The sequence below is a fragment of the Eumetopias jubatus genome, unplaced genomic scaffold, assembly GCF_037043125.1.
Source record: "Eumetopias jubatus isolate StellerSeaLion01/CBP00866 unplaced genomic scaffold, mEumJub1_p1.0 scaffold_14, whole genome shotgun sequence".
Taxonomy (NCBI): domain Eukaryota; kingdom Metazoa; phylum Chordata; class Mammalia; order Carnivora; family Otariidae; genus Eumetopias; species Eumetopias jubatus.
Window position 1 is genome coordinate 37,754,383 of NW_028274820.1, and position 25,101 is coordinate 37,779,483.

At 42.2% G+C, this 25,101-nt stretch overlaps 1 protein-coding gene across 4 annotated transcripts in view; it reads right to left on the reverse strand.

The window, feature by feature from the left end:
- The window catches only part of CDK6 (cyclin dependent kinase 6), a 229,441-nt gene extending 214,961 nt beyond the window's left edge, over positions 1–14,480 (reverse strand). For 2 of the 4 annotated variants that reach the window (XM_088018217.1, XM_028119543.2), the window contains exons 1-2: positions 14,360–14,480; positions 10,919–11,524 (exon numbers count right to left, since the gene is read on the reverse strand). In XM_088018217.1, coding sequence (XP_087874343.1) covers positions 10,919–11,151 — 233 coding nt within the window. In that variant the 5' untranslated portion in view covers positions 11,152–11,524; positions 14,360–14,480. Of the gene's footprint in view, positions 1–10,918; positions 11,525–11,635; positions 11,686–11,705; positions 11,766–14,359 lie in introns of those variants that run through there. The other 2 variants (XM_028119557.2, XM_028119548.2) reach the window with 2 other exon arrangements.
- Positions 14,481–25,101: the final 10,621 nt, after the last annotated feature.

Genomic DNA, 25,101 nt, shown 5'->3' on the forward strand with positions numbered 1-25,101 from the left:
TTGGTATTAACTTACACTTTTACTGTCAATAAAATTACTGTAAAAAGAGTAATCTTTAGTCACAGTTTATTCATTCGGTTGGTCCTTCAGCAGACATTTGCTGAACTATGTGCCAGGTACTGTTCCAGAAATTGGGAATAAAGCAGTGAACAAACCAGACAAAAATTCCTGCCCATATGAAGCTTATGTTCTGATGGGAAGCATACGTTCTACATGACTTCATGCATCATCACTTCCACAAATATCTGAGTGCTAGGGGAAAAGAACAACGTGGAGATGGTGAAAATAAAGTTCCCAAGAAAAAGCCATCAGAAAATAAAATTCCATTTTATTATTATGGAATTAAAGAACGATACTGAGTTTACTTTTTCAACGAGTACTAGCGAAGGCCTTCCCAAACATGGCCAGAAGTTTCATCTACTTTCAGATCACTAGGTTTTAGATTTTGAAGTCTAAGAGACTTCAGATTTACCTAAGCTATTCCAGGTTCTATCACTATATTACATCTTCACCTCACTGTATCTCTCACCTCTACCTCAACTTAGTTCATCTTCTGCCACACATTAAAAGTATGTGGTCCTTTCAGATCACAAGATACAGCTCCAGACTGTTCTCTATCTGCCCAAGGATGGATTCACCTTCTCAATTTTATCAACTAAGGCAGGGATAAAACTACCATTTTTCATAAACAATGACGCTACTCTTCACTAATTTCAAAAGTCCTGTTTTTCTAGGATTCAGAATTGGTACCACTGAGTCAACCATGCTTTTTTTAAGATTTTTTTTAATTCATTTGAGAGAGAGAGAGAGAGAGAGAGAGTGCGTGTGCGAGAACACAAGTGAGGAGGGGAGAGGCAGAGGAAGAGGGAGAAGCAGGCTCCCTGCCGAGCAGGGTCCCAATCCTAGGACCTTGGGATCATGACCTGAGCTGAAGGCAGATGCTTAACCTGAGCCACCCAGGCGCCCCTCAACCACGCTCTTATATGGTTCTCCCTGAGATGAATCCCATCATTCTGAGTTAGCTGACATTTAAAGGATAGAGAGTAATGCCTCTGAAATGGAGTTTTTCTCTTTGCAATACCAACCGGTTTAGCTGAGAACCCAACTGGCATCAACAACCCCAATTTCTAGTCTAATGTACTAGTAGTAAGCTAAATTACCACTGATTAAATCCCATGGGCTTAAAATAATTTGTAATGACTAGCAGGATGTCACAACTTTTCATTTGTGTCTTAATGTGTAAAAAGTGTGTTATTTCAAAGAAAGGATGCTTTTCTTCCCAGGTCTTTAAGGGGACTTCCATAATTTAAATACACTTCATTCATGATTAGCACTAGGAGTCCCTTCTAGCCCAATCTTTCAATCTGTCTCTTGGTTTCTCAGGGCTCAACAAGAAAACACCCCATTTTTACCCAAGGCTACTTAGTAACTTCCTTAAATGATTTTACAGGGTTGGAATATAGACGACATTATCTAAAACTCCTAACTTGAAACCACTCAGATAGTTTCTTGGTTTACACTAAAGAGTTTTAAAAATGGGGGCGCCTAGGTGGCTCAGTCGGTTGAGCGTCTGACTCTTGATTTCGGTTCGGGTCATGATCTCAGGGTGTGAGATCAAGCCCTGAGATGGGCTCCATGCTTAGCGGGGCGTTAGCTTGAGATTCTCTCTCCATTTCCTCTGTCCCCACCCCCATCCCTGCTTTTCTCTCTCTCAAATAAATAAATCTTAAAAAAAAGTTTTAGGGGCGCCTTGAGTGGCTCAGTTAAGCATCCAACTCTTCACTTTGGATCATGATCTCAGGGTTGTGAGATTGAGCCCTGCGACAGATCTGCAGATCTGCACTCAGCAGGGAGGCTGTTTGGGATTCTCTCTCTCTCCCTCTGCCCCTCCCCATCACATGCTCTCTCTCTCAAATAAATAATCTTAAGAAAAAAAAAAGAAATGCCAATGTGTAACATAAAAAGAATAATTCTGTTTGAGATTTGAAATTTTTTATTTTTTTTAATGATTTTATTTATTTATTCGACAGAGAGAGACACAGCAAGAGAGGGGACACAAGCAGGGGCAGAGGGAGAGGGTGAAGCAGACTCCCCGCTGAGCAATAAGCCCAATGTGGGACTCAATCCCAGGACCCTGGGATGATGACCTGAGCTGAAGGCAGACGCTCAACAACTGAACCACCTGGTGCCCAATTTGAAATTTAAAAAGAAAGAAAGGGGCACCTGGCTGACTCAGCCCGAAGAGCGGGCGACTATTGATCTTGAGGTCATGAGTTCGAGCCCCATGTTGGGTATACAGATTACTTAAAAATAAAATCTTTAATAAAGAGAGAGAGTGAAAGAGAGAAAACAAGCAAAGAATTCGACTTCTCCTTAATCTGAATAGTGAAATACAAAAGAAATCATCAAACTCCCATCAGTTTTGACAGCATGTTCCTGGGAGCACTCTGTCCTCAGATCCTCCTACAATAATCCATTAATGAGAAAGATACAGCATTGGGTAAACTTGACACCAATTACCAATACCCAGATTAAAGATTGTATTTTACTATAATTAGTATAAATCCAATGTATGTCTTTTCAGAAATAACTAGCTCCATTCATACATTCACCCTGTGGGGTGAAAAAAATGAAAGTACATACTCCCAATCTGCAATACAGAGATTTGTGTACATGTTGGTTTCCTCCACAAAATTACAAACTTCTTGAGGGCAAGAATTCGTTTTGTTAATAACACCTTATATCTGCATAACATTTTGATATTCATTTGATCACAGTAACTCTCTAAGGTCAAAAGAGTAGTAATAATTCCTGATTTTATGGTAGGAAACCCATAATGAAGAAACATAAGGAATTTACTCTAGGTCACTCAGCTAGTGGGTAGAGAAAGTCAGAATAGAAGCAAAGTATTCTGACTACTGTTCCACTGACTAGAACATTTTTAAAGCTTATGATGATGAAAAATTTCAAACACATATAAATGAAGAGAGAACAGTACAATGAACTTCTACAGCTTTAACAATGATCAACTTGTTTCAGCTGGACTCTATTTTGAAACAGCTTCCAGATCTAATATCACTTTTTGGGTAAATATTTCAAGATGTAGGTCAATCATATTGAACAAAATGTTGAATATAACAGATAACCAATAAATACTTGTTTAGTGCTATTGATCTCACATATGCTTTCAGGCATTATTACCCAATTCTGACTAAAAAAATCAAATCTGAATTCCTAGACGGTACATTTCATTCATTTACTCATTCACAATATTTATTCTGGGCTACAAGATGCCAGTCACCATGCTAAGTGCTTGGGATACAGCAAACGGAATAAGAAAACTATCGTTCCTTCTTTCAGGGATCTTGCATTCAACTGTTCTGGATACGCACACACGTGTATGCGTGCGTGCACATACACACACCAACCACGTGTGTCTTGAGGAACTCGAATTAGTTCAACTGGAAGAATACTTCTTAACTAAACCTACCAGTTTGTCAAGGTGGAATCCATATTCTCTGTACACAAATTATGAAATGGAGTGGAAGACTAAGTTTTAACAGAAATTCGAATCTTGATATTCTTTTAGAAACTATTAGGACGGTTTTGCTTAATTTTGCTCCTCCTGAGCTTTTCCTGTAAAGAAAGCTAACAATATTAAAATCAGTGGGGGGGGGAAAAACAAAATAATTCAAGCAATTGATTAAAATGTATTTAGAGTAACTTCCATTCTTATATTTAAAAATGTTCAAATCATTTTCAACTTTTACTGAATGTGTGCACATTTCCTAATGTTCATGTCTTCATTACAGTATATAAATCAAGGGTAAGACTGTACAGTTAATGATGGGAATTACTTAAAAGTTTGAAACTCACTTCAATATAAGCTATATAGACTGGAGTAAAACAAAAATGAAATGCTCTCTTTTCAGTATTTCTTTATTATTCCCACGAAACCAAGTAAATATAATCCTATATACAGATCCATTTTCCCTTTTTGACAGTCCTTAGTTTTAACATTCATGTGATAGAAATAATCCATAGGGTCCCCTCCTTAATAACTGAACCTCTTTTCCATTATTTGTTCATTTATTCATTTTATTTCCACTGCATATAGGGTGCAAGTGGACATGACCACAAGATACTCTCTCCCTTAAGGAGCTTACAATTAGGGTGTGGAAAGCTAGAGGATCATAAGAGGGTGGTTGGAAGGGAAGATTAATAGTGTATCTTATATAATAGACATAATAATATTAAGGGGCAGACATATATGGAGTGTCACAAAGGAGGCCCAAAGATGTCAGGGTTCGACAGAAACAGAAATTTTATCCAAATGTAGGTATTAAGAAGGAGTAGAGCACACACAAAAAAGGTAGCATTAGGACTTGACTCTGAAGGATGGGTAGCATTTCAACAGGTAGAAACAGGAGTACAGGGAAGGGCACTGAGTGCATATTCTGAAATCAGCCCCAATTAAAGTTGCAGAGGTAGATGTCAGGGAGCAAAGTGAGGGTAAATGAAGTTGTCTGCATGCCTGTAGGATACACGTAGCAAATGCACAGGAAGAATACACGAAAATCCTTCCAGAGCCGACACTAGTATTGAAGACCAAAAAAAATGGGTATTTGTATAATTTAAAAATGGACAGAAGTATTTGAAAGTTCTTACTAAATAGTTTCGGTGTACACATGCATTGCAGTTAATACCCAATAATTTCCCAGTGTTAGCTGGAGATACTTGCTAACGCTGTATGCAGCTCTGAAAGGATGAAAAGTTCTCACCTCAGGGGTATATAATTTAATTTATTCTACTTCATTCATTCAGAAAATATATACCGGGAAACTAATAGTTACAGACATTGTGTTATTTATAGATATAAAAGATACAATGCTGTGCTCAAGTCAGAAAAAAACATACAGTCATTAAACTGAAAATAATTTTTACATCCCAAGGGAGTGTTTTCTGATATGCAATGACCACTAAATCATCCTGTCCTGCCGACACTGCCTATCAACCTGCATCTGAACCTTGGCCATCCTCAGTTTGTATCTACAATGCATACAACCGTGGAATGAAACACTTGACTAAAAAGTGAGATGATTGTTTTACACATTTACAAAACAATTCCTACACAGACCAAAGCGGGTTAGACTACGTTATATCTAAGATCCCTTTCAATTCAGGAATCTATACACTGTGATTCTAATTCTACTGCATTAAAATCCTTTAGGAAGGCCAGATAATAAGAATTAAAAATTAAAATGGCTACTTAAATGACAAAGCCAACAGTTGCTCAAATTTAGGTAGACTACTAAATGCTTAATAATTATCCTATCCCACATAGACCTCCAGGCCACTACTGCACACTCACAAAGATTCCTGCCACTTGCCTTAAGGTACTTTTACTTCACCTCTCAGTGGAGAGGTACATGTGCAGATGTTAAAACGAAATCAAGTATGGCAGCAAACTGGTGATATTCAAAACAACTGCCCAGGGTCTCTTATATAAAACTCCTCCCTCTGACTGCTGACCTACCTGCCCCAGCAGACTTAGCGTCCATAGCTCATCACACAAACGGTGACCTTTATGTAGACATGCTTGTTACCAACCACCACCAGTACCCACTTTCAATGGTGCCTCTTGGCCCTTGGACAAAGCCCAACACTAAGCACACCACCTTGTCCTATTACCAAACCTCCTGCATCCAGATTTCATTTCTGCCATGTTCTATTACACCAGAAACTCACAATTTCCTTCCTAGGAAGACAAGCTCATCTGAACCTCCTGACAAATACAACAACAGTGTGGTTAGTTCTTCAAGAAGCATTAGTACCATAATTGCTTATGTATCTAGAGGTTGTTACGCTGCCTAATTTTCAAGTATTATGATGTTTATTTCATTAGATGGGTAGTAGATACCAGAGCCACATTATGTAACAATTCATTCATCAGACAAGCATTTTGATTTCTCCTATTGTTTTGTCTAAAATGAATTCACTATTATTACTTAGGTATATTATTAACCTATATTATTTTTTAACTATAGCTGTTTATATGATCATAGTTATTACTCAAATTCTTAAAAGGCAGAATTTAAGGGATAATCATCACACTTTTTACAGACAGACTTCAGCAGGGCATACCACAGAATTCAGGAATTTCCTGAATTGATACATCATTTATTCCTGGCAAACCAGTACCTTTGTTTACATTTTTTCCAAACTAGAAATGTACTCACTTGTTTAACTTCTTCCATCAAACAAACAAAAATAGTTTTTTTTTTTTAATTGCTACTCAGATTTTAGAACAAGTTAACAACTTAAAAATTGCACTATGGACAAGTTCCTTGACCTCTGAACTTTATTTCTTTACCTATAACATAAAAGGGCTGAAAGACTTCCAAAGTCCTTCCGACTCTAATGCCCATGAATTTACAATGACATAATTTAAGTATTAGAGGTTTCAATGTGAAAGAACATTCCTAAGGAATCACTGCTGGTGAGGCATTTAAAAAAACAATAACAGATAATTTATGTTTAACAAGAAATCTGTTTTCAGATATTCACTTGTCCATATGTTAAACATAGGGAAATACACCAAGAGATATTCAAGTTTATACAGATTTCCCTTCTATAAGCCATTTTCTCCTTAACAGAGAAATTCTAATAATTCCAGGATGATAACAGTCATGTAAAAAGGATACAAGTGCAATGCCAACAATTCAGCATCACCAAGTTCTTCAGCAGGACAAGGAATGGGCAGAACATAATTGTGAAAATGTTTATTTCTTAAAGAACCTTGATAAATTGGAAACTTTTCAAGGGACTCTTAAAGAATGAAGGGCCAAACATACTTCTAACATACTGAAACTTAAAAAAGGAAAATTAAACCCCTGTTTTTCCTGCTTTCACTAAAACAAGCCCCAACAGACATATTATTCACCCACAAAGTAACGCTTTTATTCAGAAGGATTCCCATGAACTAACCCACCTGAGGATTCAGCTTTATGCTGCATCAAATAATATGCCATGTTTCTTGCACCCTGTTAATGATTCAGTTTTCCTAGAGAAAAATTATATTATTATTTTCCTTTTGTGCCATGTTACTGAGCTCTTTAAAAAGAGAAACTTGGAAAACTCTCCTTGAATAATAATCACTGAGCTGCATGGATTTTTGTTGTTTTTTCTCAAAGCAGTGATTAAATACACCAACAATAATTTAACATATTTAGATATCATAAGTTTATCCACTGAAATGCCATTAGTTTTAGTTTCTGAACCAGTAATCGATTTGAATTACACTAATAAATTTAATGCCTGGGGACAACGCTGGTAGTGCTTACCAATCTCTGTAATGACACAATACTGTCACATATCAGGGTATGGTGATCATCTTATTCCTTCAAACACGGGGGCGAATTACTTGAGGGAAGTAGGCATGATTTACCCAAGTATCTTTCGAGCACCTAACCCCACGGTTTTTAAACAGTAGGTCCTTCCTAAGTCCTTCTTAAATACATGGAACCCAAAAGTTCCTATCTATTAGTTCCATGTCAATATCATCCTGTAGACATCTATTTGTAGGTCTCTCCCTAATGCTTCAAAAAGCATTTGATTCTGATTAGTGTTTTGGTTATCTGTTACTTAATCAGCAAATTCCTGGGAACCGAATTATCATAAATATTAGTTGCTTTACACAACTAGTGAGGCTAAATACAGCACAACAAGCCCAAGGAAATAAAGAGAAGTGAATTTTTAAAGAGAATAAAGAATGACTTATCTATGACCAAGTTAAGTTCTAACAGTATGGAGACTTTTTCTGACTTGTTCACTGATGAATCCCCAGTACACAATAAGCCATCATTACCTATTTGGGGAATCAACAAACTGCTGATAGGACGTATTATTTTATCTACCCATATACAGATTGAGTTCAGAAGGTAAAACAGAGAAGTCCTTTGTGGAGTACAGAAGCTCCAACACAGGTTCACACAGAAGTCTGATTCTGGCAAAGGCTCTAGGATTTGGGATCACCGTCTATAAAGTGAGAGTAAATTTACATCCTAGACATTGACTGGCTGATCAAGCCTGGGCCTGGGATACATCAAGCACAGGTAAACAAGAATTTCAAGTCATTACCCCTGTGCATAAAGGCAGTGCCAGTGCCAGCAATAACAAGTCAGCCTTTCTGGCATATCCATCAAAATTAAATCTTCAACTTTTGAAAAAACTAATATGTTTATTATGCTCCTTCAAGCTTAGAGGCTTAACTACCTGTGGAAAGGGCCTATAATTATGATCAATTACTTATGACTTGAAGGCACTTACAAAGACATCTGCCCTTTTAAGAAGCCTTTAAAGAACAGCCATAACATTGTAACATTGGTCCTATGGGGCACCAATAAGTCACAAGTATTAGGGGACGTCCAACTTTGACAACTCTCCCTTGGAAAGAAAAGAATTATTGTCACCTGTCCTTGATTGCTGACCCTGCCTGAACAAATATTAGCAATCTTCAAAATCCTGAATTCGTAGTCTAGTGAAGCAAGTCATGGGGACCAATGACAGCCCCAAGGCAGAGGTAGAAGAGAAGAAACAGGAAGGAAACAAAATGGAACAGAGATACATAGCTCGTGAAGATGACATCATCAATAATTTTCTCAAGAGTCACTGAATTTCATGCCATATGACTGATGGTCTTTTCTGACCATTATATCCAAGTAGTTTCTTGGTTTCAGAGCCTGTAATGTCTGGGTTTGAGAATGATTTGTTCTATAGAAAAGGTCAGGGGAACTGATGCTTACTGGAAACTTGTTTCGAGGTGAGGGCCCCACTAATCAGCATGAAACAAGTAATACTTGGACATTGGAAGCATTTTTAAATTTACAAAGTGCTCTCATCTACACTCTCTCAGCTTTTCCTCACAAATCCTAACAGGTAGGCATCATCATCACCACCTAATCTGTAAAAATAAGGTTTTAAAAAACTTTTAGGTAACTTCATCTTGAATTTGTAAGTATAGTCTCCTGAAATTTCTCAGGACAAAATCCAAGTCATGGGTCACTTAGAAATCTTTAAAGACAAACCAAATTAAGAGGATAAATCAAGAGAGTAAGAATGGATCAGCCAAAATCTACCAACACAATGGCAAAAACCATCCTGTTACAGGGATAGTGCTTTGTAAAAGATAGCGTTACACGGGGTGCCTCTATAACACCTCTAGGTTGGAAAAACAGTATTTTATTTACTTACACATAAGCGCCCTTAAACGGACACACTCCACGGGCAACAGACAAAATAAAACAAGAACTTGGATCCTAAAATTCTAGGGGTGGAATTTATCTTTTGGGAAGCACCTAGGTGATTCCTCCAGGAAGACAACTAAGTTACACAGGACAAAATGTACTCTCCCCTTTCCCTCCAATATCACAAAGACTCACAGGAAGCGTTTCTCTTGGTTCTCAACAAAGAAAACATGCACAAAAGGTAATCTATTGCTGTTATGTATAATCCCATCTTCCTTAAAACACTCATTCTCCTGGCCCCCATTATCCTTTGCCCCCCTCTCTTTTACAGGCTAAAGCAGAGGTTTATAATGGGGGGTCCTGTTTTCACAGCCATTTACTACCTTATTTACGTATTTATGATTCTTTGCAGCCTTCCAGCCTCAGCCTAACTGGGTTGGGAACAAAGCACCACACAAATCACACAGGATAAGGGGAGACAAGTCAAAGCCTCCCAGGAAGATCTGGTAGACACTTGGGCTCCCTGAGTCTCTGGAGGTCTTGGTATTTCAAAGGTCAGTCTTGGGTCTCTTGACTTTGATGACTAATATTAAATTGTTTGACTTTTTACAAAAATATTTAGTTGTGCTTATTTACATAATTTCATCTACAGCGCACACAGTAGGTATGTATTTGAACAGAATCCCCAGATAGATGAGAGGACAGGAAGAACACCCCAAGACTTCCTTTCTCAAACACACGCTCCTAAGAATTGAGACAGGTAAAAATCACACCCTAATTTGTAGATGTTTCTGTGCATTCCTTTTCTACTTAAAACTACGCATATCTGTTTAGAAAAGAAAAGCATGACACACCACACAATGTCAACCACACAATGGGGAAATTCCAGGATCACTAAGAAAACACCATTATCCTAGTCACACACACTTTAGTTTAATTACTGGTTACCACACAGGAGAGGCTTTAAGAAATGCTGTCTCCCTAGCCACTTTCCACATCCCCTCCCGAAAGAGCAAAAGCAGAACGTTTAGAATCTAGGGATTCCACATCTTAGATTCACACACATCACTACTTTTGAGAAGTAGTCTGAAGACCATGTTAGCCTAGAGACATAAAGTAATATACACAAATAGGCAATATTCACGGAAGAAATTTTTTAGGCGACTCTGTTGGACACTTATTTACCATTATATAGCTTCAGTAAGAAAAACTGGACGTGACTGGCAATAACATTAAGTTGCTACTTTTTCGTAAAACTTTATTTATACGAGGCTCCACGAGGAAAGTTCTCATCCTACTAATTTTCACCGCATCCTGCCACTTCTCTTATTCTCATCCTCTCGGGGGCTGGCAGGGCACGTCTCAGGTTGGCTCACTCCCTAAAAGGCACCCAACTTCCTGGACCCCCTGACCCCCTTTCATGGACAGCAGGGAGAAATCACAACTTGCACCGCGGCGGGGAAGCCTGCGCAGGTCACATTGCCTGACTCGTCTTTCTGCTCGCTGTCTGGCAAGGTCGCCAGCTCTGGCTTGCAGCTCTGTCGACAAAACTTACTCTCACTCCGTAAGGGCAACGGGCCATGCCTCCCCGGCCGCCCTCCCGCCTCAAGGATCCCCGGCCCTCCCCGGGCACGCGCGGCCTCCGACGGCGCGGGCGCCGCTCCCCGGCTCACCTGACCACGTTGGGGTGCTCGAAGGTCTCCAGGTGCCTCAGCACCGCCACCTCGCGGATGGTAGAGAGCGGCATGCCCTCCTCGCCCGTCTGCACCCGCACGCGTTTCAGTGCCACGAAACGGCCTCCGTTCTTCAGGTCCCGGGCCTTGAACACCTTCCCATAGGCGCCCTCCCCGATCTCCGCCACGCACTCGTACTGCTGGTCCGCGCGGCTCAGGCCGTCCTTCTCCATGCCGCCCGGACGCCGCCCGGCGCGGCACCGCTGGGGCGGACAGGGGGCGCGCTCGGCTCGCTCGCAGCCGCCGCTCGCCTCTTCCCGGACTCCCCGGCCCGCTCCCTCGCGCCCCGGAGCTCGGTCTCGCTCTCCCTCGCCCCCGCCGACTACCGCGCTCCGGCGCTCGGGTTCTCGCGGCCGCTGGGGCTGGATAGAGAGACCTCCCCGCGGGCGGGCGCAAGCCCGGTGCCGCCGCGAAACTCCGCCTGCCGAGTCGCCAAGGAGCTAGCCGATCCCTCCTCTTCCCTCCCCGAAGCGCAGTCCTCTGCACAGACACCGAAGCGATTACATAGTCTCTGCCCGAGCGCGTCTCAGTCCACAATCCTTCCACCTAAAAGAAGAGACGGGAGGACAAGAAAAAGTGCAATCAGACATCCCAGGCGCCTTCCTCCGGGTTCCCGCAGACTCCCCTCCTCCTACTTCAGAAAGCCCCCATCGCTACCCTCGGCGCGCTCCTGCCCTCTCCCAGGCTGCTTAATCCTTCCTGGTTCCTCCGAGAAAAGCGAAGTTACTTTTCTTTCCCTGCAGAGCTGGAGCCGTCTTCGCGCGGAGAGGTTGCAGGGGCCCCTCGGGGATGAGCGCGCGGCGCGGGACGCAGTGGAACGGGAGGGGGCGTGCCGAGCAGCCCAGAGTGTGCCGGGAGCGCGGGGGAGGGGAGGTGCCGGGCACGTCAATGTCACCGCTTAATATTTATCCCTACATCATTGTGTTGCACTGCTACCCACCCCTCCTCCCCGGGCCTGGACGTGCAGGGAGAGGGGCTCCCGGGGTGCCATGGGGCTTTCAGGGATTGTGCACAAGCTGCTGTGGAGGGTCTGTGGGTCCACCCGTGTGGGGCGGCAGAATGTGGGTGGGGGCTCCCAGGACCCTGTAATCCGATGCTGGGAGTGTGCGAGAAGGGGTGGTCAGACATCTGCTAGGAAATTGCTTCCTTTCTTTCTACTTTCAGTTTTTCTACGAGGAGACATTTAAAAACGACTTGCACACACAAATGGTCTTTTTGGGGTAAAGAAGTCTGGATTGGAAACGGAATTCTTCCTCCGACTCGGAGGACCTCCCTGGTGGAAACCCATAAGGTCGGGGAGGGCTGGGGCTCCCGCTACTCGGGAGTGGAGGAACGGGGGGCCCTGGAGGGGGGGAGTCGCCCAGGGGACCATAAGGGTGGGAGAAAGGGGTATTCGTCGCACTTTAGCTTGTCATCTCCTTAAAGAATAACTTCGGGAGGAAGGTAGCATAACCGCGTCTCGCCCTGAAATTCTCAACTAATTTCAACCTCATCAAAACTCACCCTAGTCTTAAAAAGGCTGGGGTGTGGGAGGAGTAAATGCCAAGCCTCGGGGGTGAGAGAGAAGGGGCTGCGCCCTCGGGGCCAGGACTCGCGAACCTTTTCCCACTCCCTGGATCTTCTCCAGATCTTCTGGATCTTAAGTAGCAGAGGTGGCTGCTCCATTCCTCTTTCGGCTTAAGGCCTGGTCTCATCAAAACCCAAACGCCCCCCCCCCCCCCCGCCAAGCCCTCAGCACAACAAAGTGCGGGGGTGGGCAGGGGGTGTAGGGGCACACTTCCCTCCCCTTTCAGTTGCAATCCAGGACCTAGGAAGCCTCCAACCCAAGGCCGCCGCGGCCTCCGCCGGACATTTCGCCACGCCGGCCGCGTGTCTGGAATTCCCGGGACACCTCGGAATTACCTGCCCCGCAACCGCTGGCCCGCTAGCCTTCTGCCAGGAATTAAAGAAACAAATGGCGCGATCCCCACGGTGTGATGGCAGAGGGGACCGCAGCGAGCACAGAACCCCTCACACTCACTCCATTCAAAACTCTCCTTAAAAGGTGAAGGCAAATCCTGGGGGAGCCAAGGACCGAGCCCCCACCCCCAGCCTGCACGGGGGTCTGAGCCAGGCCTAGGGCCACACAGGTAGCCGAGGAGCCGCCGCCGGCTGCGCAGCCCGCCCCTCCCGCATCCCCCTCCCGCCCCAGTCCAACCCGAGGCTCAGCAGCTAAGGCAGCGTCGCGGACGTCCCACCCCCGCAGGGAGCTGCGCCCGCTGCCCCAGCCCGGCCCCGCACCGCCCGCCCTGGCTCTCCCCCCTCGCTCCCCGGACGGTCGGCTCCGGCGGAGAGAAACGGGAGCAACAGTGCCTTTTTCCCCCTCTCCTCCACTTTTTTTTTGTTGTTGTTGTTGCTTTCCCACGCTGGCTGAATGTGACTTGACCCCATTTCAAAAAAGTTTGACATAGTGCTTCAACATTTCCGCATTCCTCCGCGACTACAAAGGCTGCAGCCGCCTCCTTCTGCTTTCTGTCTCTGCTCTCTGTCTTCACACTCAATGAAATCCTTCATGTGCCTCTCCCGAAGCCTGCCAAGCACCGCAAGGGTCGCCACCAGCGCAGCGACAAGAGGCCGCACTGGAACCACCACTCCCGCGTGTGCGCACACGCAGATGCGCCCCACGTGCAGACTGTGGGGCGCGCTGCGGGGCCCGGAGCTGCGCACCGCCGGGTGTGCGTTTTAACTTGGATATTTTAAATTATAAAATTAAACTGGGAAACTAAAGCAAACGCGCGTCCGTGTGGGGCTCCAAGCCTGTGCACTGGCCGCCTGCGAGCACTCCTATAAGTGTGCATAACACCCCCTGCAAGAAGCCTGCGTTAACATTTATCTCGTGGTGGAGTAGATGGGAGGCCACACCCACACCTCCGCGAGCTGGAGTGTGCTTTAGTGGGGAAATGAATGTGGGGCACGGAAACACAATGTCCCGCATGGAGTCCCCAGAGGCAGTGCATTTTAAACCCTAAAGTGTGGATTATTCTGTGTGTCCGAGTGGAGTTTATATTCCGCTTTAAGAAGCTTGATGAGTGTGTGGGTGTTTGTGCGCACGGCTATGTGGGAGCAGGCAGAGGATCTTAGTGTTGGGGGTGTCCCTGGTGTGGGATGTCCTCCTCTTGCCAGATTAGGAGAGACTCCTCTAGCTCCCCAAAACTGGTCCCCGTAACTAGCCTGCCTCGGCCCCTAAGGGGTTAACTAAAGCCAATTCCGCATACATACACCCCCCCCAAACCACAGTCACCCCCCACCCACACCCTCGCTTCCGACCCTGGCAACGCTCCCAAATCTCCCCGGGGGACCCCCTACCCCGCAGCCCACCCACCCGAACGCACAGCTCCTTACCTGAGGGGCCTGGCAGCTTCAGGCCTCCCGAGGGGGCTGCGAGTGTCTGTCGGACCTTCGCACGTGTCCACCACGGCGCCGAGCAGGTAACCCGCTCGGAGGAAGGAGTTACCAGCACTCTCTCCCGCGAAGGGGTGGGCACAGCGGCGGAGGGCGGAGGGACGTTGGAGGGACGGCGGAGGGCGCCGCCCGCGCCGCTCGCTGGGGGCGGACGGGGCTGCGGGGCTCCGGCCGGGGCTCGGGGCCGAGCCCGGGAAGCAGCGGGGGCGGGGGCCCAGGAGGCCAACTCTGCCGGAGACCCACCCGGCGGCGGCGGGGCTAGGGGCTCGCTGCGCAGTGGCAAGCAAGTGTGCAAATTAAAGCCTTCCGGAGAGAGGGGAGGCGGCCGAGACCCGGCTGTGCTCTGAGTCTCTTAGCTCCCCAGCTCTCGGCTCCAAGTGGGGGGCGAGAAGGAGGGGGGGTAGTTAAATGAAAATTTCCGGCTTTCACTGCAACTGGAGTGAGGGATCTTGCAACTAAAATAAGAGGCGTGAGAGTATGAGTGGGATATGTCGTCGGGAGTCCGCGGAGTTTCCAAACCCAGGGTTGCCCAGAGTAGGGGTTTTGACAGAGTGAGGCGGGAGGATCTGCAGTCTGTGATGTGAACGGATGGAAAAAACACAACCAACCAACCACAATTATGAGGGGCCGGTGGGGATGGTAAATACCAACACTTTCCAAGAAACTGAAAAATCAGACCAAAAAATAACTCTTCTCTATTAAAAAAAAAAAAAAAGTCTGGCAGGGCGCCTTGCAGAAAAGAAAATACTAATCTGTCCAAGCACTTTTCACTTTCAGCATGAGCTACATTTGTTTTGTTTTCCTTCGCTTCCTTTCGGCCTCACAAAGCCCTATCTTTTCCTTTTGGACAGAGGATAGGATTTGGAAATTGTCAGGCTCTCTGTGGTTAACGATCTACTTGAAGGGGCTCACCGGTTCACAAATATTAAGTGGTTAGCAATTGCTGAGGGTTCACTAAGGTATTTCTGGGGAGCTAAAAAGACTAAAATTTAATATAAATATTAGAATTGGAAGATAATAGGCACACACAACAAAGAGGACAGAACGTGATTCAGTGGGTGCTCAGTTTAAATGCATTGTTGGAATTCTGAAATTTGAAACCTTGTAAGAATGTATACTTTACCTGCTAGAAAACCTGAATACAATTATTGCAGGTGAAAATGAAATTTTGGACAAAAAAAAGTCTTCAAGACCCTACCATGGAGTAAAACAAAAACAAAAAAAAAGTTTTGTTTTTTTTTAAGAATTCAGTGTTCTCTAAAGTCTGTATCTGTAGAATACTTGAAACCCCTTTAAACATCTTAAAGCAAAGTTAAAAAACATCTATTTATTTCAGAGCTCTGTGGAAAAATTGAAATCCAGCAAAATACTGTTTGAATTGGAAATATTACCTCTATAAATCTTTTGACTTTTTGAATTAAATCATGTTGCTAATGTCAGAATAAATCAAAGTTTTGCCTTTATAAAATTTATTCTATACTACAGTGTGAAGTAACAGGTTAGGTAAATAAAAATTGTTGCGTTTCCATTAGCAAATATTTTGCAATGCATTATAGTAATGTGTTGTTGAATGATAAAAGTGGGTATTTGTGTTTCTTTATGCTTAAGATAATTCATAAAATACGTTTTGTGTTCAGGAGCATGTCTTCTAAAATTCAGTTTCTGAACAAAATTTGTAAAGATATCTATAACCTCATATAGACTCAAGAAAACAAATTGTTAGATTTTGTATTTATATAAAATATTGGATCAGTACAAATCACTAATTAGACTTTAAACCAGAGATACAAATGAGAATCTTACATTTTTATAATTGCTACACTTATCAATGATTTTTAAAACAAGATTTACTTGGTGACTAACACATTTATGTAATTTAGAAATAATTGTCAATAAATAGTCATAGGAACCAGCAAGTGATTGCAAGAATTTATTTGGGCAAATAATTTGTTTAAAAAATAGTAAGCCATAAATATCTTTAAAATTAAGAGAAAAATGTCCTTTCTACACTGGGTTGCATTTTTAATTACTGAATTTGACAACAACCATAGATGGATTTGAAATTCCATGATTTAGATCACTAGATCACTTGTATGAGGTAGAAAGAAAGAAAGAAAAGAAAGAAGAAAGAAAGAAAGAAAGAAAAAAAGAAAGAAAAAAAAACTTTATTTAATTATATACACTGAATGTTAACTCTATGTCATCTGCTTTCTCTGATACTGTTAATTTATCATTGTTCACTCTCTCTGGTTATGGTTCATATGAAATCCCAGTTGGTTAAAGCCTTAGACCAGGAAGTTTTACAATGGATTGTGTAAAATTAGTAAATACCAGATTGTTTTTGTTTATGGATAACTTCCTCTGTGGGTAACAGGTTATCATAACAAAATTTGTGCAAAGTTTATAAACTGTGAACCAAATTCCAACTCCTTTGTTTAGAAGTCTTTTATGAATGAATACATAGCATTCAAGAATAATGATTTGCATGCCATGTATCTGATATCCTAAAGTTGCAAATCATCTTACAGGTTTTTAAAAATTAGAACTCTGGATTTATCTTCAAATATGATGTTGTAGCTTATACAGAAAAATTTCCTAGTGTCACATAAGAGATGCAGTCTATGTGTGAACACTTCATATCACATATCTGTAAACTTTTGTTTTTCCCTAAAATAAAAATAAAATTTAAAGTTCTGCTCTATAATTTGTAATCTTGTTTAAGGAATGAGTAATTTATTTAAAATTAGTAATTTTATAATGTACATAGAATTCTAAATCATCTCTGATTTATATTGGCTATTTGAATTTATAAAATGTATTTTCCAGAAACTTGGAAATAAGGTTTTGCGATAACCTGCTACACAATAATTTTAACTGGAGGTCCATGTAAATGTATACTTTTAGTCTATAAAGATCTCCTGTTTATTGTTTTAATTAAAAAAAACAACTTTTCTGGCTTAATAACTTCAAAATCAGTTACCCTTATCTTTAACTTGATTTATATGAGTATGTAAATGTTATCTTTATTGAGTAATTACTATGAAAAACTATAATTTTAACAGAAATAGTATAACATAGTGCAGTGCATTTTAGTGCATTTTTTCTTCCCCAGGCATTTCCAAGATGTTTTCTTAGGTTTTCCCTTAAAATATTGAAAATGTACTCAATATCCTAGGAAAACTTAATTGTACTACCAACTTTTTCAATTGTAAAATTCTGAATTTTAAATGATTTTTAAATTCAATCTTCTAAATAATTACTTCCTGTCAATTTGGAAATGACCTGGAGTTTTCTCTTTTCTTGTTGCATGTGATCTAGTGTATTGCATTGAAGCAGTGAAACTTGCAAAGATTTTGATATTTGCCAGGAGGGGAAAAAATATATCAGGTAGTAGCTTAAAAATTTAAGAAGAAAAAACCAGACGTTATTATTATTTTTTGAAACTTTCCGTTTTCATGGGTCCTACTGTTCTATAATTATCCCTGGGCTCCCTCTGCAACATGTCAGTACTATGTTCATATTTGTATAATTGTCATCATATTTTCCTTTTTTCCCTTTTGATACTCATATCTTCTTTGTCCTGTGTGTGTGTGTGTGTGTGTGTGTGAATACCTGTATGTTCTTAGCATATTGTCGTGACATGTTCAAAACGTGTTCTTAAAATCCTTTCATCATCTATATTAGTATTATGAGTAATCAGAAAAATAACCATGGACATACACTTATAATGAAATGCCTACATTTCCTTTTGATTTATAGTGCCCTATCGTTTTCACTGATTTCTAGCATTTCTTTTCTAAGATAATACTAGCATCTCAACTGTACCCGTGGCCTAACAATTGTGTTGCCATAGCTGCCTTCCGTTGAGCTAAACGGTGCGTCCGTGTTTTAGGTAGACTGTTCAGATGAAGCAGAGAAGGTACAACACAGTGGGGGGACATCATGATAAAGTGGGGTTTGGGAGGTAGGAGGAAGGGCAAAGAAAGGCACCTGAGAGAAACTTCTGTGAATGGCCTGGCAGCAGGAGCAAGTGAAGAAAATACATGCCCAGGTCCCCGGGCCAAGCGATGTAGCCTCTGGGCTCTAAGTATGGAGTGTCCATGCAACCTAATTCTTCTAGAATGAACGGTGTTCTAGGTCTATCCTGTTGTGCACTGAAATCTGTCTTCTTAAATGAGATTATATAATGTCTATGTCTATATTCATGTAACTATTTTACCTTGTCTCATTATGGATTCTTCCTAAAACTAATATAGAATGAATTCTTGGCAAGGTTCTTTGGATTTCTAGACAAAGTATCTAATTGCGTAGCTGTGTGGATCAAACAGTTTTCCACAAATTGAAGAGAGAGTCCGATTTTTAAACCCTGTTATAAATTTGTTCAGTTACTCAGATCTTAGTGTCCTTAATACCTAGTATAGTAACTGGCAAGTATTTTATGTCCAATAAATGTTAGTCAATGGGAAGTTGGCTTTAGACCCTTCATCCCTCTCCTTTGGGACTAGTTCTTCCTATTTCCTTCAGGGAGATATATGGTAAAAATGTTTTATGTAATGCCAGCAAAGTTTAAGGATCGGTGTGCTGATGTCCGGGCTTCAGAACCGTTTCTCCTCTACCTGCAGTTCCCTTCCTGTTAGCGCTCTCCTCTAAATCCGATCATCTTTTTAAGGCCCAGCTCTTAAAACCTAGGAGATTCCTTCAGCTGAACGACGTCCCTCCCGGCTCTGACTCCTTGAGGCCATCTGCTTTCTACTCCCCTTAAAAGCTCCATGCTCTGCTCTCCACCACCCTGAGCTCCCCAAGTGCGTCCACCGTGCCTTGTTCCCCTTGGCCATGATCCAGCTCCCGGCTGTGCCATCTGGCCATAGTAGGTGGTCAATGAAGGCAGCAATGGTTCTTGTCTCTCTGCATGAGTGTTACGGAATCAAGCAGGCACAGACTGACTGGAACAGCGTGGCATAACTAGAATAACATGTGAAAAGTTGAGGACAGTGTTCCACTTAGCTTAAACAGGAAAGAACCAGGGTCATCCTGTTACTTGGTGTGGATTTGTTATGTTTTCTCTTGTGTTGCAGATATTGGTCATTGAAAACATTTTTGTCTGAAAGAAAATATGTTCAGATAAATTTCTAAATTTGTCTGAAAGGCATATTCCAAAATCTGACCTACGAAAAATGCCTAGGCAATTTTCTGCATTGTCTTCCCCTGAGAATTCCAATTAAACGATTTTTCTTTAAAAAGAGCAAGTACTAAACTCTGAAGTAAATGAGACACTATAGAACCCAGAACTGAGAAAGATTGCTAATTTTATTGAGCAATACCCTTATCTATGTGAATGCATTTTAAAGGAGCGAATCCTTGATTTCTAAGCCAAGAACTTGTGTTTTATTCCCAGTTCTTCCTCCACAGCAATGCTCACTATACTCCTCAGTTACCAGTCATTTAACCTTTCTGACTTTCAGTGTCTATACCTATTTAATGGCTTTGCTAATCATTCAGGAAGATGTTATGAAAATAGTTTGGAGAGATGTAACAGAGACTTTTACCTTCACGAGAGAAGATATGGAAAGGTAATTGAGGTTGCTGGTCTGCGGGTCAGAAGACCTGAAATTTAACCTGAAGTTGGCCATGAACTACCTGTGTGACCTTGGACAACACACTTCAGTGGCTGGACTTTAAGGTCTTTGTCAATAAAAAAGATGATTAGACTCAACGATGGGTATAGCAGCTGTAGCTTGAAAATGCTATAGTCTGGCACTATCATTATACATCTATTCTTATAAATCCCCTAAATAAGAATAGCGCCAGTGGATAGGACTCTGATGTTAGCAATCCAGAGAGGGTTGTGGACCTCAAATGTGAAATATATTGGGGTTTCTCTAAGATAAGCCTCTGGACTTTCAAGACTGAATAGAAATGAACACTTCTAGGAAAACATTAGAAAAATTCACCGGATAAGGAGAGAAGAGCCAGGTTTTTTCTTGGCTAACACGAAATGTGATGGATTAGATTAATCAACCCTCATTAATAAAATATGATAAATAAATTACAATAGTACTCACAGAACCAGGATACTAAAGATTAGAAATCTTGGGTGATCACAGAAATTCTTCAAAGATATTATGAAGCATAATTTTGGGAGATGTGACATGTCTGAAAACCATCGAAAATGTGGCAGCCAGCCTCCCGTGAGGCAGTGGGAAGTGAGCGGTTGGGGAGGAGGTGGGGTGGTAAAAGGCAGCATGCTGTGAATCTGAGGGGCTCCAGCAATGTCAGACAACCTGAGTACTGCTGACCCAAAGCTGTTATTAAAATGTGTGCAGAGGAACAGGCTGTTGCCTCTGTGTTCTTGTTTTCTACAACACTGGCCCATGTGCATGGTTGGTTTTAAGGTTTTCCCTAGATGTGCAGGGACATTTACGCAGTTGGAACCAAATGGTCCTGGATTAGAAGTTTGGCCACCCTGTGACATTGGAGTAGGTTCTTAAACCTTCAGATCCCCAGTTTCCCTCACCTGTAGAGTAGGGATAAATTATCCACCATAATAAGCTGGGCTGAGAATTCAGTCAGTGCCAACTATGTGTATTTTGCATTTAACAGACCTTTAATAAATATTAATACACAATCGACATTCCTTTCTTGAAATCACATTTCCTAATCTATCTCTTTTTAAAGACAGCTAACCCTTTGACTGATGATTTTCTTTTTCAACTGGATTGAAACGTCTACCCATTGCAGGAAGAACAACCCCAGAAACAGTGCAGACTCAAAATTATCTTAGGCTTTGACAAAACCACAACCGTCTATGGGTCTGTGAGGGATGGAGGAGAGAGTGGGTTGTCTCACCTGAGACCTTACCCCAGTACTGCTCAACCTCTTAGTCTGTACCTCCCTGTCTTCCTCACCCTCTTCCTTCCGTTTGGCTCTCTGTTCTTCCTTTCCACTGTTTTGGTGTGGCCCATATGTGCTGACATTTGTGTTAAAAGCTATGCACTATGTTGTCTCCCTGCAAGAGCTCCCACCCCCTCCCCCATCACTCTCCCACAGTCCCTGGCTCCCACTTTTCTTGAGCCGAAGGCAGACACTCAACAACTGAGCCACCCAGGCGCCCCTGGCTCCCACTTTTCTTGCTCTAAGAGCTATTTGTCATCCTATCAGTCTCTTCCTAGCTTAGCAGAAGTTTACTTGGCCTTAGATGACGTTGTATTTCCTATCCCATACTCACTCCCTAGAAACACACAAGAGGCGCTACCCCACCTCCACTACCCTCTTTTTTCTTTTCTTTTTCAACTTCCCAGGGATATTTCCACAGTTCATATCACTGCTCTCCAGTGTCGGACCCTCCAGTGTCGCCCGTTTCTCTCAGAATAAAATCTCCATCTTGTCCTACACTGCCCTTTTCTGATTCTTCTTGTCGCTCTCCCCCTTGCTCCCTCTGTAGCAGCCACACTGGCCTCCTTACTGTTCCTCAAACTCACCAAGCACATTCCCATCTCTGAGGTTTGTGTTTGCTGTTCCCTCTGGCTGAAATGCTCTTCCACCCACACATCTGCGCGGCTGTCTTCTTCACTTCCTTCAGGTCTCACTCAAAGTCATCAAAGGGAGGTTCTCTGACCACCCGACATGAATTGCATCTACTTCCATCTCTGTCCGTCTTATTTCACTTTGTTTTTTTTTTCTTAGCACTCATTTCCATCTGACACATTAGAGCTTTATTTATTTGTTTGTTTAGTATCGGTGTCCCCCCACCTCCAGAATGTAATCTACAGAAGAGCTTCAATTTTGTTTTATATTCTCTTGTGTCACTAAAATAATCCCTCGGCACATAGTGGGCAATAAATACTTGTCAAATGTATGAATAAATGAGCTCTCCTCTTATCCAGTCTTACAACCAGCCAGTCCTTAGCTAGCTGACGGTTTATTAATTAAGAATAACTTATCTATCTGCAAGAGCTCCTGCTATCTATCTATACAAACCTTATCTATAATACATAGCTTAGTGCAATCTGTCTAAATTTAGGTATTTTACACGTAACCAATATTCTGCTGGGGGGCTTCAGCTGGGATTGTTCACAAGGGTGTTCCTTAAGGATAATTTGATTCAACACCCCCCAGATAAGATTTTACCTAAAAGCATTAAAATTATACACTCAGTTATTCAGTTAATTGAAATTACACTGGAATGTATGTCTTACACTGGAATGTGTATGTGATAAATGTTTTGTTCAAAATATTTGTCCCTCCTCATATCAAGAGTGGAAAGCGGTTTGGAAGCCAGGGGTGGCCAGATTCATGTCTCAATCCGTCATGCCTTTTTCCTACCATATTCCTACTCCAGGTTCTCACATGGGAGGTGAGAGCCAGTGAGGGGGAGCATGGTGCTTAAAAAGTTCCAACACTGGAGCCAGGCTTTGTTGATTAAAATCCAGGCCCTGCTGCTCAGTGGCTCTGTGTCCTTGGGTATTACTTAACGTCTCTGAAACTCAGTTTCTTTATCAGGGTTAAGACTCCCTGCCTCCAGGGTTGTCTTGAGGATTTAATGAGTTAATCCATGCAAAGCACTTACGGGATTGGCCCATGGAAAGTACATGTTAGCTATGATTATTACTAATATTCCTCCTGATAAAACAGCTGTCACTTCTTAAGAGTTTTACTGTCCTTTTTCCTGGGCACCTGGCCCAGGATTTACTGCACAGTACTCTGTGTTCAATCGGTACAGCCACCACACCCTTGGATCCCTTGCTGCTAGTGTTATAGGCTCTGTCTTCTCCCTTCCGACTCTTCTCTCCCCCTCCCCCTCTCCTCCCTCCTTCCCTACTTCCTTCCTTCCCCCTCTTCCCTCCCATTCTCCTCATAAATCCTGCCTTTTCTTCCTTTCTTCTACACTTTCTCATACATTGTACGGTCTGTTCTGCGTTAGCTCTCCCTGTCTTCTCCTCCATTCCCGTGCTGTTTCCGTTCTCATCCACAGAGGAAAGCTCTGGACGGGAAGGAGCCGTCATGTCACCAGGAAGAGTCCCCAAAAGCAAATCTTTCGGAGCTCTCACTTCCTGGGTAGAATTTTGCTCCTTCAAGGGGCCTCTGCCTCTGCGATCTGAAGCCCTTTATCAAAGACTGCTTGCTGCTCAAGTGGATCAGAAATGCCATCTCAGCACTTTTAACCCATGTGTGGGTTATACCAGCAGCATCCAGTGCTTTAGAAAACACTGACATGTCTTATCAACAATCATGGGCGAACCATAAAATCAACCATAACCAATTGTATTGCTTGCTGCTCCTAGGGGGCATGGATGAAATAATGTGGTTGCTTTGATGCCTAATAAAGTTCAATTCCAGTGATGGTGAGAATGTAGGAAGGAATGAAAGACATGTTCAGGGCAAATGTGGTTTTTTTTTTCCCCCTTCTTGCCCTATTAGATTAGGAACTCCTGGAGCAAAGGGACCATGTCTGCTGTCTTCGTTTGTAATGTTTAGGACCAGTGCCCAGCTTAGTGCCTTATTCACAATATGTGCTCAGTCATTAAACACTCCCTGAATTTTTGCTTTCCAAGTACTAGACAAACGTGGTCAAAAATTCTGAGTCCACAAAGGCTAAAAGAATGAATGAAGTGCTTTATGTGCTTGCCATTCAGGTAGCTTTGTAAAACATACAATTCTAAGCGCTAAATTGTCAGACCAGTAAAAAAAAAATTATCATAAATCTCAATAGTCCTATAAATGTTTACGGCATAGCTTTGGCAATTATTACAGTAGACCCCCTTATTCGTGGTTTCATTTTCCACAGTTTTAATTACTTGCGGTCAACCATCGTCAGGAAGCAGATGATCCTCCTTTTGACCTATCCTCAGAAGTTCAAGAGTAGCCTAACGCTAGGTCACAATGCCTTCGTCATTCACCTCACTTCCTCTCATCATGTAGACATTTTCTCATCTCACAATCATCACAGAAAGGAAGATGAGTACCATACAATAAGGTACTCTGAGAGAGAAAGAGAGAGACCACATTCACATAACTTTTACTGCAGTGTATTGTTATTATTGTTCTATTATGAGTTACCGTTGTTCATCTCTTACTGTGCCTACTTTATCAATTAAACTTTATCAGAGGTATGTAGGCATAGGAGAAACCAGTATATATGGGGTTTGGTTCTATCCGTGGTTTTAGGGCATCCACTGGGCGTCTTGGAAAGTATCCCGAGTGGATAACGGGGGACTACTGTATTGTGAATTATAGTGATATAGAAATATATCTTAATTCTTTCTATTACTTGTTAAACTCCTTGGGGAATTAGTTTCTACTGTTGTGCTGTACACATCATATACTTCGAATGCCTGTTCGATGAATAAATGATGAAATGGATGATGTTATACTTCCACTCATTCAGAATGTTCAAAGAGGTTTCACATATTTCAATGGTCTTTTTAAGTAAAAGTTACTATCTATATAATATATATGGATTGACATTAAAATATAAAATTCTACAAGTCAAAATTATACCAAACAATATATTTTTTACGATTCAAAAGGCACTTCAAGATCTTTAACTTACAAAATGTAGAGAAACCAATTGATTTCCTAAAAATATATCTTCATCTCCTGTTTTGGTCTACCAGTAGTTTACCATGACTTTTAAATAAATCTGCTTTGTCAAGTTGTCTAGTTGTATGGATTCTGAATAAAAA